The 19,361-nt window shown below is 35.9% G+C and overlaps 1 protein-coding gene across 3 annotated transcripts in view; it reads left to right on the top strand.

The window, feature by feature from the left end:
- Positions 1–19: 19 nt before the first annotated feature.
- The window catches only part of RCHY1 (ring finger and CHY zinc finger domain containing 1), a 32,458-nt gene continuing 13,116 nt past the window's right edge, over positions 20–19,361 (top strand). Inside the window, exons 1-3 of one of the 3 annotated variants that reach the window (XM_012446984.2) lie at positions 20–227; positions 5,063–5,182; positions 5,423–5,538. In XM_012446984.2, coding sequence (XP_012302407.1) covers positions 138–227; positions 5,063–5,182; positions 5,423–5,538 — 326 coding nt within the window. In that variant the 5' untranslated portion in view covers positions 20–137. Of the gene's footprint in view, positions 228–5,062; positions 5,183–5,422; positions 5,539–6,557; positions 6,588–6,914; positions 8,281–19,361 lie in introns of those variants that run through there. The other 2 variants (XM_012446987.3, XM_012446986.3) reach the window with 2 other exon arrangements.

The following is a 19,361-nucleotide window of genomic DNA, read 5'->3' as shown; positions in this document are numbered from 1 at the left end:
GGTCACGTGCTTAGGAGCCATATTAGCGCTGGTGACCGTTGCGGCTGGGAGGGGGTGTGCTAGAGCGGCGCAGCTTCACTGGGCGCGGTTTTCATCCTGTGGGAAGGCTCGGTGGAATGTGAGGGGAGGTGGAGGAGATGGCGGCGACGGCGCGGGAAGATGGCGCGAGCGGTCAAGAGCGAGGGCAGCGGGGCTGCGAGCACTATGACAGAGGATGTCTCCTGAAGGTGACGCCTTCAATGGTGTCTTCCCCGACGAGCTTCCGCTGGGCTGGGCTGGGCAGGCGGTTAGGCTTGGATTTAAGTTTGAGGTTAAGCTGCTTTTCAGGGTGCCTTTTCCACTTGGAATTGGGTTATTCTTGAGGAGAACGTTTTTGGCAAGGCGATAAGCCCCACCTTTCCTACCTGCTTCGTACCTTGAAAGCAAAACCCTCTTTCTTGGGAATTGATTAGGCTTGCACAGTGGGTTTATTCGTCTTTTGCTGTTGAAGTAGACTGAGGCAGCCCCGGCCTGTACTGGGCTTTTCCTTTCAGGTGTGTGGTGAAATAATGGAAGTCAAGATAATGGAAATAAGCAAGTGGAGAACTAGAATACAATTTCAGCTCCTATAGTAAAGTTTTATAGCCTGCCAGCTTCATTTTAGAGGCAATGCGTATGTTTAGACCTACGTAGGAGAAAACATATGTCCGAAAAAAGAAGATAATCATGTAATTGCCATTAAGTAGGAAATTATGTATAGGAAAGTGCCTAGTGAGTATGTATCGTTACTTTGAGAAAACTTCTTAAGCTATATATTTTTTAAATTGGCATGAATTCAATTGAAGTTTCCTGATTTTCCTTACAAGAAGCAGTACAAAAATTTTGCTTAGAATACTTGAGCTTTGGAATCTCAACCGCCCTATATCCAAATCTTTGCTCTTCTCTTTAATAACTGTGATTTTAGCTAGCTCCTCTTTACTCCATACGTAAAGTGGGGATGATAGTCCCTGTTTCATTAAAGTGTATGAGGAGTATATCTACTAAAGGGCATGTATAGTGTTTAACAGGGTGCATTCCCTGAAGTAAATGAGTAGTAAATGTATACTACCATGACTATTACCATCATCATCAATCTGATTATTATTTTTTGTCCTTTCACTCACAAGTCAGCCTTGCTGGTCACTGTCTCATTATTAGAAGCAAGTTCTAATTTCAGGCCTGTAAGTGGATCCTAAACTCTTTCTGTAAGTCATGGTTTGGTGAACATTGGTCCACTGCACAGAAGCAGCTCCTTAAAAAAGTTGGTCATTCACCAAGTGTTTTGTAAGGAAATTGAATGCTATCGTTATGATTGCATTTCTACTGAGATGTATTATTACTCTTTCAGACTTGAGGTCAAAAATTGATTTTAACATCTTACTCACCCCCCATAAACTACACAACTAGATCTGTGTATCATATCACTAAGATAGTTAGCCCTGGGTGTCAAACAGTTTTTGCCTTCCCTCTCTCTCCTTCTTAAATACCAGAGGCCAAGTGAAGCATTTCAAGGAGGAAGTGGTCAACTAGGTCAAATGCAGTTGTTTGAGTAAGATAACTGAGAATTGCCCTTTGAATTTGGCAAGGAAGAGATCACTGTTGATCTTGACAAGAGGAGTTCCAGTGAAGAGGTCAGGATTTGGGTGGATTTAAGAGAGAATGGGAGGAGTGGAATTGAAAACAGCACTTACAGATAATTCTTGGGGTTTTGCTATAAAGGGAAGCAAAAAATAAGGTATGGTTGCTGGGAGATGTGGCACCATGATATTTTTTACTCTTTGTGAGAGAGAGGAAGTATTGCAGCATGTTTGTATATTCTAGGAAATGATCCAATAGAGTGAGAGCATTTTATAATGCAAGAAAGAGGGAAAACTGTAGGGGCATTGTCCTTGAGTAGCCAAAGTGTATGAAATCCAGTGCACAAGTGAAGGAGTTGGCCTTGGAAGCATAGACGTCAGTTCTTTGTAAGGGAAGGCAGAGGATGAGGTATATTTGCAAGTAAGTTAATAGAGATGGTAGGAGGATGTTCTCTTTTGATTACTATTTTTTTCAGGCCTGTTAGCAGGAAGTATAGTTACTGTTTTTATAGTGAACACTTATCAGCAGAGTGTTAAGGTGGGAGAAAGAGGTGTTAAGAGTTTTAAAGCCAGAGAAGATGTGAAATGATCATTTAAATCTTAGATCTTAGACTCTAGAAGAATGAGAGAATGAACCAGCAAGGATGGTGATGTTTTTTCTCTAACCATATTCAGCTGCTTCTGATACAAGTCTAATAGGATTTAACCTGAATTGGGCTTGTGATCTGTGAGTGTTAGGGGAAGAGAGAAGGGGGAACTAGGGTGTATGCAAGGGAAGACTTAGAGTAAGTTAGAGGGGAGATAGTGATTAGAGAATTTGATGCTTGGAATTGAGATGCAGAGAGGGTGCAGTTGTTCTGTAGCAGTGATTTTCAGAGTGTGGTGAATGGACCCCTGGGGATCTCTGAGGTCCTTTTGAGGGTCTGCAAGGCCAAAACTACTTTCTTTGAATACTAAGGTTTTTTTTTTTTTTTTTGGTAGTCTGTTGACACTTGCACTGATGGTGGAAAAGCACTACTTAATACTGCTGGTACCTTAGCTTGAATCAAGACAGTGGCACTGAACTATACTATACCTATAGTTGTTTTAAAAAGCCAGTTTTACTTAAAAATGTTGATAAAGCAGTAAAATCATTAATTTTAATCAAATCTCAACCCTTGAGTGTATGTCTTTTTAATATGCCGTTCAGTGACATGGGAAGTTTTCATCAAACACTTATGCAAACCTAAATTAAAGGGTTATCTTGAGGAAAAACTTTTGTGCGATTGGATTGTAAAGTGAACTAGTTGCTTGTTTTCATGGAACAGCATTTTTTACTTGAAAGAACTACAGTCATTCACATTTGAGTATTTGGCAGACATTTTCTCAAAAAGGAAAAAAGTGAGACTCACTACCAATGAAAATGACAGTATTTGTTGCCAGTGATAAAATTCAAGCTTTCACACAAAAATTAGAATTTTGGAAAACTTTTATTAGCTTTTGTAAGGTTGGAAGCTTTTTAAAAGACTTTTTTTGGTGAGGTTTTCTTCAATACCTAAAGACTTTTAATGAATATGATTTTTTTTGATATTACATGTTAAATGTGTGAATATGCGGGAGATGTAAGTAACTCACTAAACTAGTATTTCCAAATGACCAGTGCTTGAATAAAACATCCATTTGAAGTGCAAGATAGATCAATGGATTTTAATGTAACAGAAGAAGAAAAGTTCACTGATACGATTTCAGATTTCGTGTTGCAACTACCTTTTAAGAGTTGTTGTTTTAATGTAATATCAGAGAATAATATCCATAATTCTCTGAAAAGGCAATTAAAATACTCCTTTCTTTTCCAGTGCACATATTTGTGTGAGGCCAGAGTTTCTTCTTGTACTTTAGCCACAACTGTTTGAATGCATAAGCAGATACAAGAATTCAGCTATTTGGGGGGAAAATACAGTTATTTTTCATTAAAATATGTTATTTATGTTAACAAGTAATGAGTTTGTTGCTTTTAAAAAGAAGTAATATTTTAAAAACGTATCCTTTTTAATTTATGATATGGTATATATCAATAGATAAAATCCACATAAACCAAAGTTCTTTGGGATTCTCAGTAATTTAGATCTTAGGATCTAAAGGAATGCTGAGACCAAACCATTTGAGAATAACTGTTCTACCATATAACTATGAGAATATGTGGGTTGGAGGACAAGGTTATTGGAAGTGAGAAAGTGACGGAACTGAGGGTTACAGAGAAAGGAAGCCACTTAAGTTTTAAAATCTTTAAGGGATGAACTACATTATGGTAAGTCATGGCATAGGAAGCCTTCAGAACTGAGTGATCTGCAAGATCACAATGTACTGGAAAGTATTGGGTTAGCTTACTGGCCTGGAAATCTCTTGATATAGTTGTAATGGTAAAGTTGCTGTAATGAAAAAACCCAAACGATGTAGATTAAAGAATAATTTTATTTCTTCCCATTTAACAATTCCAAGGTGAGTGATGCAGATTAGTGATGAGGCTTTGTTCCACATGGTCACTCTAGGGACAATATTTTTCTGTCGTCATTTTGTCATGTTTTAGGGCATATGGCCATCTGTGTGGTGTAGCTGAACAATTGTGCCCAGGAGTGAGAGGATGGATTTTGGTTGACAACTGGCAGTCTTTGCCATGCTTGAAAACAAGGGCTCTCTCTTACATTTGTTGCATTTTCTGCAATATTAGATATGAGGTTGATGATTATTAAAAACTAGTAAAATAAGAATATAATCTTTATTATGTAAATGAATTTATCTAGAAGTGTCTGAGAAGAGGTTTCCTGTCTGCTGTTTAGGCTCAGAATGAAATTAGGGTGTTATATTTGTCTGTTTTCACACTGCTGATAAAGACATACCCCAAGACTGGGAAGAAAAAGAGGTTTAATTGGACTTGGAGTTCCACATGGCTGGGGAGGCCTTAATCATGGTGGGAGGCAAAAGGCACTTTGTACATGGTGGTGGCAATAGAAAATGAGGAAAAAGTAAAAGCGCAAACTCCTGATAAACCCATCAGATTTTGTGAGATTTTATTCAGTATCACAGGAATAGCACGGGAAAGACTAGCCCCCGTGATTCAGTTACTTCCTTCTGGGTCCCTCCTACAACACGTGGGAATTCTTGGACATACAACTCAAGTTGAGATACGAGTGGGGACATAGCCAAACCGTATCAGGTGTTGTGGGATTAGTGTTTCAATTTAGGGATTTCCTTCATAATTCTTTTAAAGTTGGGTTAAACTTCATATAGACATAGTGATGTGAAGGGAAAAATTAACATAAAATATGTGAAGAAACTAGTGAAATGTTATGTTTAGGATCAGTTTAGCATGTGATCTACTGGGTGTAATCTTTGAGTTCCAGGAGGAGGAGGAAAAAATTTTCTTTTTGCATTGCACACTTGGTTTCTCTTGCTTCTTACTATATCTCTTTTTCTCCCATGGGGGTTAGGCACCTTGCTGTGACAAGCTTTATACTTGCCGCTTGTGTCATGATAACAATGAAGATCATCAACTAGATCGCTTTAAAGTGAAGGAAGTGCAGTGCATAAACTGTGAAAAAATTCAACATGTAAGATTTTATGACATTTCTATTTTCTTTTTAAAAGCTGTATTAAGGTGGTTTGAAAAAATTTAATCAAAAGTATTATAAATAAGACTTCTTTAATTTCTATAATAAGCAGTATCTTTGGTTTAGGTGTTTCAAAACTTGTGAAAATAAACTGCATATATTTTAACAAAAGTTCCTTAAATGATAACTCAAAATGTTTTGGGTAGTTTATTACAGTTTTTAATTATGTGTCTTTTTTAGGCCCAACAGACTTGTGAAGAATGTAGCACATTGTTTGGAGAATATTATTGTGATATATGCCATTTATTTGACAAAGATAAGAAGCAGTATCACTGTGAAAACTGTGGAATTTGTAGGTACTGTATGTAACATGTTCTTATCTAATTGATTCTAATGTATATGCAATAATAGTTTTTAAAATCAACTTTATTAAGATGTAATTTACATCTGATAAAATACATTCATTTTAAGTGTCCAATTCAGTGAGCTTTGATAAATACATATATCTCTGTTACTATCAGAACAGCTAAGCTATAGAACATATACATTCTAAGAAGTTTCTTCATGCCTCATTAATAATTTAATTTACCCATTAATTATTGTATAGTTATTTAGAATTTTACCTTTGGAATATAAAGTATGTTTTATATAAAGTGTTTTATAGGCAGCTGAGGTAGAGAATTGGAATAAATTTTTCCTTTTTAAAAATTAGTATTTAAAAAATTATCAAATATATAGTGATTTTATAAAAATTGGAAAAAACAGAAAAGTAGAAATAATAAAAATAACCTATAGCCTAATTGCAGACAAGCTTCTATTGATATGTCAGTGTATAAGGAATTATTTTTTTCTTAAAAAACTCAAGTATTTTAGATATATGTTAACGTATATATGTAAGGTGTGTATAAAATACAATACAGTGACAAGCCACACAGTTTAGGAAATGAATGTTACCAATACTGTCAAAATCCATGTTCAGTCTTTTCTTGGAGCTAATCACAGTCTTGAATTTTTTTTTCTTTTTTTTGAGATAGAGTTTTGCTCTTGTTGCCCAGGCTGGAGTGCAATGGCACCATCTTGGCTTACTGCAACCTCTGCCTCCTGGGTTCAACCGATTCTCCTGCCTCAGCCTCCCAAGTAGCTGCAATTAAAGGCATGTGCCACCATGCCCAGCTAATTTTGTATTTTTGATAGAGATGGGGTTTCTCCATGTTGGTTAGGCTGGTCTCAAACTCGCGACCTCAGGTAATCTGTCCACTTTGGCCTCCCGAAGTGCTTGGATTACAGGCATGAACCCCTGCATCCAGCCTGTCTTGAATATTTTAAATCACTTTGTTGCTTTTTTTGTTTTAGTATAGGTTGTGTTTAAGGAAGGATAACTAACCTACCAAAAGATACAGAAATTGTAAGTGAATGACTTTATGAATTTTAACAAATGAACATACCTTTGTAACCACTACCCAGATTAAGAAACACAGCATTCATAGCACCTTCATAGCTTCCTGTGTGCCCCTCCAAATTAATACACTTCCCCAAAGATAACCAGTATGCTGACTTTTGGAAGTTTTTAATAAATGGAATCATATAGTATATGCTCTTTTGTTTTATATGTTTTAAGGCCATGTCATTCAGTGCTCACATACTTAAAATTATTACATTTTCTTGTATGATTGATCCATTTATTATGATATAATGTGTCTTTTTATCTTTAGTAATGTTTCATGCCTAAAGATCTACTGTTTCTGTATTGGCTTTTTTTAATTTTAATTTTTTATTTTTACTTAACATTTTTGGAGTATATGTGTTGGCTTTCTTTTGATGAGTTTTTGCATGATATCCTTTTCCATTTAGACATTTTTGTATACTTACATTTAAGGCACGTGTCTTGTAAAACAGCATATAGTTGAGTTTTAATTTTTCAATCCAGTTTGATAAAACTGTCTTTTAATTGGAGTATTTAGTTCATTTATTATTAATGTAGTTGGATATATTTGTATTTCAATCTACAATTTTGATATTTTCTATTGCCTTAGTATTTGTCTTTTTTTCCTCTCCTTTCTTGCCTTCTTTGGATTAATCCATTGTTTTTGTATTCCATTTTTATTCTTTATAGGCTTATTAGTTGTACATTCTTCCATTATTCTCTTAGTGGTTATCCTAGGAATTATACATCCTTGGCTTACTAGAATAATATGTTTATCACTTGGTGGACAATGTTAGGGCCTTAAGCACTAAAAGTCTTTATATGCTATTGTTGTCATATGTTTACCATTTCTATTGCCCTTCTTTCCTTTAAGTTTCTAGCATTATCTTTGGAGTTACTTTTCTTCTGCTCGAAGAATACTCTTTAGGTATTTCTTTTAGTGAGGTCCTGCTGATGATAAATTCTCTCTCTCTCTTTTTTTTTTGTCTCTGAAAATGTCTTTATTTGCCTTCATTTTTGAATATTTTTGCTGGGTATAGAATTCTAAGTTGACAGGTGTCTGTTCTCCTTCACCTCCTAACACTTTAAAGATATTCTGGTTCCATAGTTTCTGTTTAAAAATATTACCTCTCAGGATTATTATTGCTTCTTGGAAGGTAATTTGTTTTTTATCCTCTTCTCGCTGTAAGTCATTGGATTTTAGCAGTTTTTCCATAATGTGTCCAGGTTTGTTGAGTGTAATATTTATCTGGCTTGGGGTTTGTAGCATTTCTTGAATCTGTGACTTGTTGTCTTCTGTCAGTTTTGAAATATTTTTGGCCAGTTTCTCATCACATAATGTTTCTGTACCATTTCCCACCTCTTTTGATACTCCATTCTATAGATCTTTTTACTACATCTCTTATCTCTTTTTTTTTTTAAATATTTCTCCTACTTTAATTTTCTTTATGCTTAAATTGGATATTTTCCACTGATTATCAGCCAGTCTCTGTCCTGTTTTGTTGACTCTGCTGTTAAACCTACCAAGTTATTTATTTAAGTTATAAAATTTATGTTTAATCTTCATTCTTATTTTCCAATTGTCATGTGAAATTATCTTTTTTTCTTTGAATGTATTGATCACAGATAATTTAAAGGGCTGTGCCTGATAACTCCAATATCTTGATTACCTATGGTAAGTTTTGTTTTTTGTTTTTTTCCCCCTTGGTGTTTGGTTCTGCCTTTTTACATGCTTGATATTTTTTTTTAGTTGATTGTTGGATTATTAAGCTCTGGATGCTATTTTTTTCAAAGAGAATTTATTTTTCTTTTGGTAAGCAGTTAATGTAGGGATAGATAGCATTGATATGATTAGAGGCAAATTTTTGTTTTTTTGTATGTCCTGTTCTATTTTGTCCCCCTCCCCCCACCCTTTATTCTTAAACTCCTAGGATATGGTCTTTGGAGATCTTGACTTAAAGCTAGGGTTGTTTACCAGGCCCATCTCTTTTGTGCTGGGACCTGGACTCCAAATTTTAGCCCCCAAGCATAGGAATACTTTCAGAGGATTTACTTAGTTCCTTAGGCTCTTACCGGCTGCTGTCTGTTTAGTTTCTTAGCTTGTCACAGCACAGTTTAGGGCTAAAAATCTCTCAAGGAAGAAAGAAGCAGAGACTATTGACTTTGCCTCAGTATATTTCCTTTCTCGCTGAGATCTTTGCCCTTCAAGCAGTTAGTTGCTTTTTACTACTTTTAAATAGCTTGTTTTCTTTAAATTCAGTTTTTCTAGTTTTCAGTGGGAGTTTTACTCCTATACCAGCTACTTCATCATTGTGGAAGTAGAGGTGCGATATATGCTTCATTTTGCTTATTTTAAAAATCATATATATGGTCTTTTTTCTTTCTTTTAGTTTCTTACTGAGCTGTGTTTCTAAGAGTCATCCTGTTTGATTCATGAACTCCAATTTATTTTCACTGTTATGGTGTTATTTTGTATATCATATCTGCATATAGCTTTAATTACCATACACAACCAAGAAAATTACACACTATTTTATTAGTTGATTTATTGACATTCAAATTATTGGGACTACAGAGTACACATCTCATGCTACATGGTAAATATTAAACTTCATGAGATCATGTTATTTTCATATTTTACATTTCTATACCCGGGAGTGCCTTATATCAGGGTCCCCAATGCATGGGAGCACAGATACTGGTCAGTGGCCTATTAGGAACTGAGCTACACAGCAGGAGGTGAGTGGTGGGTGATTGAGTATTACCCTCTGAGCTCTGCCACCTGCCAGATTAGCGGTGGCATTAGATTCTCATAGAAGCATGAACCCTATTGTGAACTGTGCACACAAGGGATCTAGGTTGCATACCCCTTATGAGAATTTAATACCTGATGATCTGAGGTGGAACAGTTTCATCCTGAAACCATCCCCCAACTTCAGTCCATGGAAAAATTGTCTTCCACGAAACCAGTCCCTGTGCCAAAAAGGTTGGTGACCACTGCCTTATATACAGTAGGTGCACAGTAATGTGTACGCAGTATATCATTGGCAGTGTTTCAGTATTATGATAACCCTGAGTGTACTAGAAAAATTAGTCATCACCATTTACCATCTAAGTATAATGGATTATTTGACAGTGTTTTCAGTATTATGATAACCCTGAATATACTAGAAAAATTAGTCATCACCATTTACCATTTAAGAATAGTGGATTTTTATTTTAAAAAATATTTTAAAGTCCTTTTATGAATAATGTGCTGAAGAAAGAATAAAGGGTTGTGAAAAACAACTTCATTGGAAATTTTACTAGGAATTTGAACACTGCAAACCTAAATTTTAATTCCATATATTCCAAGTTGAAGACATGTGTGCTCAAATATGTCAGTGTTCTTTGTAACTGCAGTTGACCCTTGGACGATGTTGGGGTTAAGGGCACCAACTGCCTGCTCGGTTGAAAATCTGAGTATAACTTTCAACTCCCCACATTTTAACTACCAATAGCCTGCTACTGACTGGAAGTCTTACCAATAACATAGTCGTTAATACATATTTTGTAATGTTATATGTATTATATACTATATTTTTATGATAAACTAGAGAAATATATTAACTGTTCATTAAGTGGAAATGGATCATCATAAAAGTCTTCATCCTTGTCTGCATGTTGAGTAGGCTGAAAAGAGGGAGGAATAAGAGAGATTGGTTTTGCTATTTTGGGGTGGCAGAGGTGGTAGAAAATCTACTTATAAATAGACCTGTGTACTTTAAATTCATGTTGTTCAAGGGTCAACTGTATTTACTTGTCAGTTTTCATGCTTGAATATGGCACATATGCATACTGATTCTAGATTTTAGACACATTTCTAATAGGTTCTAGCTTGTAGTTACTTCTGGTTCTTGTATTTGCATCATCTAAATGCAATACTAAGTCCAGATCTCAAATACACCACTAATAAGTTTTGGCCTATCATTACTTCTGTACATGCATTGCCTAATTCAAATAAATTTGAGAACTTTGAGAGTCACAATTTGGTTGAAGAAAAGATGGCTGTCTTTGCTCCATAATTACAAAACATATTAATAAATTATTTTCATTTTACATCATCTGTTTCCTTCTAAGTACTTTTACATAATGTATCTGCCTTCAACATTTGTCCACTTATGAACCATATTAAGTACATTTTGGTGTACAAACATCATAAAAGTTGGAAAATATTATCACACATCCTTTTAGCAAAATGGGATGGTCCAGGTTTTTGTCATGACATAATGTAATTTGAAGTCCTTCCTAATAAATGACTAAGTGAGGATACCATATTTTTTTTTTGTTCTTAGAAGTATATTGTTCATTCCTTTTTTTTCCCGTGAGACTGTTCATATAGCACATCATCTGAAAATCATAATCTGGTTTATTGCTTATAGGGTTGATTTCACCATCATTATAATTAGAGTCCAGAGCACTGGTTCTCATCTGGGGACAGTTTTTTCCCAGGTTATATCTGGTAATGCCTGGAGACACTTTCAGCTGTTGTAACCAGGGAGTGAGGGGTAGTCAAGGCTAATGGCATCTACTGGATAGAGACCAGGGATGCAGCTAAACATCCTATAATGTACAAGACACTTCCCTGCCACAAATAATTATCTGTTTCAAAATGTAAATATTGCCTAGGTGGAGAACCTTCAGTCTAGAGTTGTTATCTCCCTTTTTGCAGTTATCTTCTACTTTGTCTAAATTTTCCTTTTTTTTTTCTATTTGTGAACAATGAAAAATTCAGATTTCTCAATTGCGTTCAAGGAAAACTACAAAGAAGGTATCTGCAGACTCTTTAATGCCTTCATGAAAGATGATGTAATACTTGGAGCGGTACAGAAAGCAAACTGAAGGATTATGCATTAGTGATTATTTCATACTATGTCATTCTTTCATGTTTCTACATGAAAGATCTTTCTACCATGCTTTGCATTTTAGTCTTTTTGTTAGGATAGTTGGGAACAATTGATAATTAATGTAAAAGGATTCCTGGGCTACTGAAATGCCAAAATTAGGAAAAATAAGATTATTAAGATTCCATAATGTGTTAGATTTATAAAAGGGTTCAATGGACCCATATGGTAATTACAAACAGAATAGAATGAGTTTATTCTATTAAAGAAAAAGTAGATTTTCTTTAGAAGACTTCTAAGAAATAATAAATGTAATAAAATATTCATCTTTAAAACAGAATTGATTAAAAAAGGAACTGGATCTGTGTACAGAGTGGATATTGTATAAAAAGGCTTTTGCAGTCATAAAGGTTTGTTAAATGCTGAATTTAGTCAAAATCCTTTCTCAGAAATTTTTTTTTAATTGAGATGAAGTTTCGCTCTTGTTGCCCAAGCTAGAGTGCAATGGTGTGATCTTGGCTCACTGAAACTTCTGCCTCCTGGGTTCAAGCGATTTTCCTGCCTCAGCTTCCTGAGTAGCTGGGATTACAGGCATGTGCCACAATGCCCAGCTAAGTTTGTATTTTTAGTAGAGACAGGGTTTCCCCATCTTGGTCAAGCTGGTCTTGAACTCCCGACCTCAGGTGATCCACCCACCTCAGCCTCCCAAAGGACTGGGATTACAGGCGTGAGCCACCATGTCCAGCCTTCTCAGAACTTCTAACTTGTTCATTGTACAGTGGAAATATCCAACTATATTGAATTTCTAATACAGTATTTGATTATAGAATCCTTTTCATGTTCAGTAAAACATAATTAGGAGATGTTTAATGTATAGAATAACAGACCTTACAAATAGAAAAGTTGTTATATGTTATTGAGTATTGTTATGTGACTCAAGTTACAGACAAATAGTTATGTTCATTTCAAGTAGGTATTTTAGGAGGCATTATATCTTTTGTCATTGTTCAAAAATACTTGAAATATTTATTTCTGCAGTTGTTTTTTTTTTTTTTTTGAGATGATATCTCACTCTGTTGCCCAAGCTAGAGATCAGTGGCATGATCTCGGCTCACTGCAACCTTCATCTCCTGGGTTCAAGTGATTCTCCTGCCTCAGCCTCCTGAGTAGCTGGGACTACAGGCATGTGCCACCATGCCTGGGTAAGTTTTTTGTGTTTTTTAGTAGAGATGGGGTTTCACTGTGTTGGCCAGGCTGGTCTTGAACTCCTGACCTCCTGATCCACCTGCCTCGGCCTCCCAAAGTGCTGGGATTACAGGCATGAGCCAGCATGCCCAGCCTGCTGTTGCTTTTAATGAGTGCGTGTGGCGTACTGAAAACTTACTCTCAAGGATTTTTGAGCTCTTTTGGTTTTTAAAAAATTTGCCAAAAGATATTGGGAACAAAATCTATTAAGATTGACAAATACTGTCTTTAGTCAAATGACATATGATCATCAGTAATGACTATTGTTTTCTAAATAATAAAAATATTAAAAGAGCTGGTCGTGGTGGCTCACGCCTATAATCCCAGCACTCTGGGAGGCCGAGGCAGGCAGATCACCTGAGGTTGGGAGTTTGAGACCAGCCTGACCAACATGGATAAACCCTATCTCTACTAAAAATACAAAATTAGCTGGGTGTCATGATGCATGTCTGTAATCCCAGCTACTTGGGAGGCTGAGGCAGGAGAATCGCTTGAACCTGGGAGGTGGAGGTTGCGGTGAGCCGAGATTACACCATTATACGCCAGCCTGGGCAACAAGAGCAAAACTCCATCTGAAACACACACACACACACACACACACACACACACACACACACACAAAGATAGGTTAAAAATGTCTGTGCAATAGCAGCATTGTTGGAAACTCTTTATCCTTTCATAATAACTTAAAAAAAAATCATGTCATTTGAATGTATTAATTCCCGTATTTTTGTTTGAAAATCAGTCTTCTTACTTTGGAGCTGTACATTCTTGATAGTCTTTTACACTAAGTCCCCTTTGGGAATTAAACATTTTTGTCTTAGGTATATTAGGAAGGTTTGTCATTGCTTTTAGTTCATTAAATAAATCCATAAGGCAAGGATGAACAGGTCTTCTTGGCGTAGCTCTCCTACTGATATTTCTACTCTTGTACCTTTTGCTTCATCTGTGGTATCTCTGACTCATCTGGAGGTGTGGGCTTGAAAAATTGCTGTTCATCCTTAGGCAATAATCACTGTAAGCAAATCAGGTGCTTCTTACAGAGTTTAATCCTGATTTGCATTTTAAAATAGCTTGATTATAGTTATAGATTATCTTTTGACAGAGGCTATATTTCTCAAAGACTGATGTGCCCTAAAGTTGGGGCATCAATTTTTGGTAAATATCATCAAATATCTGGTCTTAATTTTTTGGTAATGGACATTACTGGAATGTACAAGAATGAGCTTTTTAAAAAGTGAGGAAATACCACTTTCTCATTGTTACTAAGTAAGCATCAGAGTTTATTATAAGACAGCATTGTATAGCAGAAGTGGTTGCTGTGTTCTGATTCCTTATTTTTATTGACATGTATTAGATGTACGTGTTTTTGGACTACATTTGATAATTTGATGCATTCATATAATCAAATCAGAGTAATTGGTATATTCATCACCTTAAACATTTATTGTTTTTTGAGAAGGGGTCTTGCTTTGTTGCCTAGGCTAGAGTGCAATGGCACGATCACAGCTCTCTGCAGCCTCAACCTCCCATGTTTATGTGATCCTCCCCCTCAGTCTCCTGGGTAGCTGGGAGTATAGGCATATGCCACCACGCCTAGCTAATTTTTTGTGGAGATGGGGTTTCTCCATGTTGCCCAGGCTTAAATACTTATGCTGGAAACATTTGAATTAATTCTCTTTTAGCTAGTTTAAGATGTATAATCAATTAATGTTAACTGTAGTCACCCTACTGATCTGTCAAACACCAGGGCTTATTTCTTCTAAGTGTATATTTTTACACATTAATCAACTTTTCTTCATCCCCTCACCTGCCTGATCCTCCCTACCAGTTGGCTTCTGGTATCTTCCAGCCTATTCTCTATCTTCATGACATCCAGTTTTTAGCTCTCACATATGATTGAGAACATGTAATATTTGTCTTTCTGTGATTGGCTTGCTTCACTTAACATAATGATCTTCATCCCATCCATGTTGCTGTAAATGACAGGATTTCATTCTTTTTAATGGCTGAATAATATTCCATAGTGTACATATACCACATTTTCTTTATTCATTCTTCACTGATGGACACTTAGGTTGATTCTATATTTTGGCCATTGTGAATAGTGCTGCAGTAAACATGGGAGTGCAGATACCCTTTGATATACTGATTTCTCTTTAGATATGGACTTGTAGTGGACTTGTTGGATCATATGGTAGCTCTGTGTTTAGTTTTTTTGAGAAATCTCCATACAGTTCTCCACAGTGGCTGTATTAATTTATATTTCCACAAATAGTATACAAGGGTTCCACTTTCTCTATATCCTCACCAGCATCTGTTATTCCCTTTTTGTGATATAAGCCCTTCTAACTGGGATGTGATGATACCTCATTGTGGTTTTAATTTTCATTTCTCTGATGAGTAGTGATGTTGAGTATTTTCTGTACCTGTTGGCCAGGCCATTTGTTTGTCTTTTGAGAAATGACTGTTGAACTATTTTTAAGTCAGATTTTTTTTTTGTTATTAAGTTGTTTGAGCTGTTTGTATATTCTGATTATTAATTCCTTGTCAGGTGGATAGTTTGCAAATAGTTTCTCTCATTCTATGGGTTGTCTCTTCACTTTGTTGTTTGTTTCCTGAGCTCTGCAGAAGCTTTTTAGCTTGATGTAATTCTATCTGTCTATTTTTGTTTCAGTCTTGTGTGCTTTTGAGATCTGACACAGAAAGTCTTTGCCAAGACTAGTGTCCTGGAGAGTTTCCCCAGTGTTTTCCTTTAGTAGTTTATAGTTTCAGGTCTTAGGTTTAAGTCTTTAATCCATTTTGATTTGATTTCTGTATCTGATGAGAGATAAGCATCTAGTTTCATTCTTCTGCATATGGTTATCATGTTTTTTTCTGCACCATTTATTGAAGAGATTATCTTTTTTCCCTTTTACATTTTTGGCACCTTTCTTGAATATGAGTTAGCTGTAAATGCATACATTTATATGTGGGTTTCTCTGTTCTGCATAATTGGTCTATTTGTCTCTTTTTATGCCAGTACCATGCTGATTTGGTACAGTAGCTTTGTAGTATATTTTGAAGTTAGGTATTATGAAGCCTCTCCAGTTTTGTTCTTTTTGCTCAGAATTGCTTTGACTATTCAGGTGTGGGAATTCACTCAGGATGGTGGCAAAAATATTAAGGGAAATGTAGTAGAGAAAAGTTATAAAATATAGTCTCAAATCCTTTTGGAAGGCTTAAGGATGTTTTCATAGTTTCAGTAGAAGTTTTGGCTGAAGGCAGCCTAAATCCCCCTTACATTTAGTTAATAAGTGAAGCAAATAGCTAGGGTATGTGGGGGAGTTTACCTAACTAACTTGTTTACTCATGTGATCTTAAAACTAACTTTTGAGCCAGATGGCCCTCTTGGGGGGGTTGACCAGGGATATTATCCACTAATGGTGTTTGCTTTGGGCATTGGAACCTGGGCCTTTGATCTTGCTGCAAGTGTGTTGACTCAAGTCTTTTGTCAGTTAAGCTTTACTGAATAAATGTGTCTCACTGGCTGGGGAGGGCTGGCGGTTGCAACTGTTTACAGCACTTTCCAGGGAGTCTGTAAGAAGCCGCAGGGACCCTCAGCTGAACTTAAAAAGCATAGTATCTGTGTGTCAGTGTACTTTATTTGCCTGTCGTTGAGTCAGGGTCTGTACAGACTCCTGCAGGTGATCCTGACAGTGGCATCCAATGTGGGGTGACCACGACATTCAGGGTCTTTTGCGGCTCCATGTAAATTTTAGGATTTATTTTCTTTCTCTTCCTTCCTTTCTTTAAATGTTTACTATAGTTCAGCAGTGAAGCCATCAGCAGTATGGTTTTTCTTTGGTGCAAAACTTTTTGTTATGGCTTCAATCTCATTACTTGTTACTGGCTTATTGAGGTTTTCTGTTTCTTCGTGGTTGAAGCTTAGAAGATTGGATGTGTCCAGGAATTTATCTATTCTAGGTTTTCCAATTTCTTTTCATATAGTTGTTCATAATAGTATCTATCTTTGTATTTCTGTGGTCTGAGTTCTTATGTCTTCTCTGGTTTTCTTTTTTTTTCTTTCTTTTTTTCTACTAAATCTACCTAAATATTTTTTTGATTTTTGTATTATCTTTCCCAAAACACCAGCTTTTGTTTTCTTGGTCTTTTGTATGGTGTTTTTAGTCTCACTTTCATTTTTTTCTACTCTGCTCTTCGTTATTTCTTTCCTTTTACCAATTTTGGGTTTGTGAAGTCTTTCCCAAGGGTAATCAAGTCATCTTCATCTTTCTTTTGTGCAGGTCTTTTTTTTTTTTTTTTTTTTGTGGCTTCTTTTAAGATTTTTTTTGTTTCTAGTTTTGACAATTGGATTATGACATTCTATTGTATAGTTTTCCTCATGTTGCTTGTCCTTAAGGTTTGTTGAGCTTTTTGAGTCCATTGATTTATAGTTTTTTTCATTAATTTCAGGAAAGTTTTGGCTATTAGTATTTCAGATGTTTTTCCAGTCCTCCCCTTCCCCCGCTTCCCACCTTAGGGATCTCCAGTTGCATGTGTTAAAAGAAAAACTTAAGGCAAATTAAACTTAACAGAGTTTAATTGAGCAAAAAATAATTTGCAAGTTGGGTAGCCCCAAAATGAAAATAGATTCAGAGCAACCTTGGCTCTGCCACGTGGTCAGAGAGGATTTATGGATAGAAAAAGAAAAGTGACAGAAAACGGGTGAGGTACAGAAACAGCTGGATTGGTTACAGCTCAGCATTTCCCTTTATTTGAACACAGTTTGAACAGAGGACTGCCTGTGATTGACTGAAACTTGGTGATTAGTACAAGAGTAGGTTACTGTCTGTATACACATCCAGTTAGGTTACAGTTAACCGTACAGCAAAGCCTTTAGGACAAACTTAAAATATGCAAGAGGCAGCGTTAAGCTCAACTGAACACATGTATATTAGGTTGATTGAAGTTGTCTCACAGCTTACTCATGCTTTGTTATTTAAAAAAAATTCCTTTTTCTTCCTGTTTCATTTCAGATAGTTTCTGTTACTGTGCCTTCAAGTTGACTAACCTTTTTGTTAGCAATATCAAACTTGCCATTAATCCATCAGTGTATTTCTAAATCTCAGACATTGTAGTTTTTATCTCTGGAAGTTTGATTTGGGTCTTTAAACATATTTTCCGTATTTTTACTACTTTTTGAATATAATGGTATACAGTTATAATAACTTTTAATGCCCTCTATTCTAATATCTGTGTCAGTTCTGGGTTGATTTGATTGATTATTATTCTCATTTTACATTTGTGTTTTTCTGCCTCTTTGCATGCCTGGTTATTGTTGATTGGATATCACGTGTGTTTTGTTTTGTGTTTTTTTTTAACCATGTTTAGTGCTGGCTATTTTTGTATTACTATAAATCTTCTTGAGATTTGTTTTGGGATGTAGTTAAGTTACTTGGTAACAGTTTGGACTTTCTGATATTTACTTTTCTAATTTGTTAGGTAGATCTACAGAAGGGCTTATTCTAGGGCTAATTATTCTCCACTATTGAGACAGTGTCCTTCTTAGTACTCTACCCAGAGCCTGTGAATTATGAGTTTCCCCAGTCTGTTTGGTGGGATCAGGCACTGTTCCTAACCATGTGTGAATAGTCTGTTCCTTCTCTTTCTTTAGAAGTTGTTTCTCTGGCCCTGTGTAGTTTCCTTATATCCATGTGCTGCTATGTATTCTACTAAATATTTCAGGGGTTTCAGCTGCTCTGTGCAGCTCTCTCCTATCTGATGCTCTATCCTATGAATCTAACTGTCTTGACTTCTGTAGACCATCTCAGCTCATTTCAGTCATGAAGTCTTCCTGGGTCACCCTTAGTTCTTTTGCCCTGTCTTGGCCTGAAAACTCTCTAGGCAATAAACGAGCAATTTTAGGGCTCGCTTACTTTGTTTCTTGTCTCTCACAGTTCACTCTGTTTTGTTGCCTGATGTTCAGTGAAACCACCGTTTCATATATTCTGTCTTTTGCCATTGTTGTTTCAGATGGGAGGGTAGATCTGATCTTGGTTTTTCTATCTTCGGCAGTAGTGGAAACTTCCTGCGGGATTTTACCTATGGAGTTTGACAGGCTATTCTAAAGTTCATTTGTAAGAGAAAATTCACAATAGCTGAGTAAATTTTGAAAGAAGAACAATGAAGAGTGGATTACCATTCCACAAACCAAAACATGATAAAGCTATATAGTTCAAATAGTTTACTATTTGTGCAGGAATAGATGAATAGATAAATGACCAAACATAGAGTGTGTGTATGTATACACAGACAAACATCAATTTATGGCAAAAGTGACATTTCAAATCAGGAAGGGGTAGTATTAGGATAATTGATTATCCATTCAGAAACCAAAAATTGAGTCTTAAAACTATATTCATTAGAATATGGATTTAGCATCTTGTGACAGAAACTCAAAGTAATGGTTCAAGAAAGGCAGTTCATTTCGCATGGAAAAGTCTGAATTGTGTAGGTAAACAGGAACTCAGGTTCCTCTTGTTTTTTGCCTTTTCATCAATAAGGTATTTTCTTGTCTCTGTAGTCTAAAATACCTCATATTGTGACCTGTGGAAAGGAGGAAGTTAGGTGAAGGGAAGGCATATTT

This window comes from Aotus nancymaae, unplaced genomic scaffold (assembly GCF_030222135.1).
Source record: "Aotus nancymaae isolate 86718 unplaced genomic scaffold, 86718_ANA_hifiasm-v0.15.2.pri h1tg000006l, whole genome shotgun sequence".
Taxonomy (NCBI): Eukaryota; Metazoa; Chordata; class Mammalia; order Primates; family Aotidae; genus Aotus; species Aotus nancymaae.
This window is presented reverse-complemented; position numbering and strand designations above follow the sequence as displayed.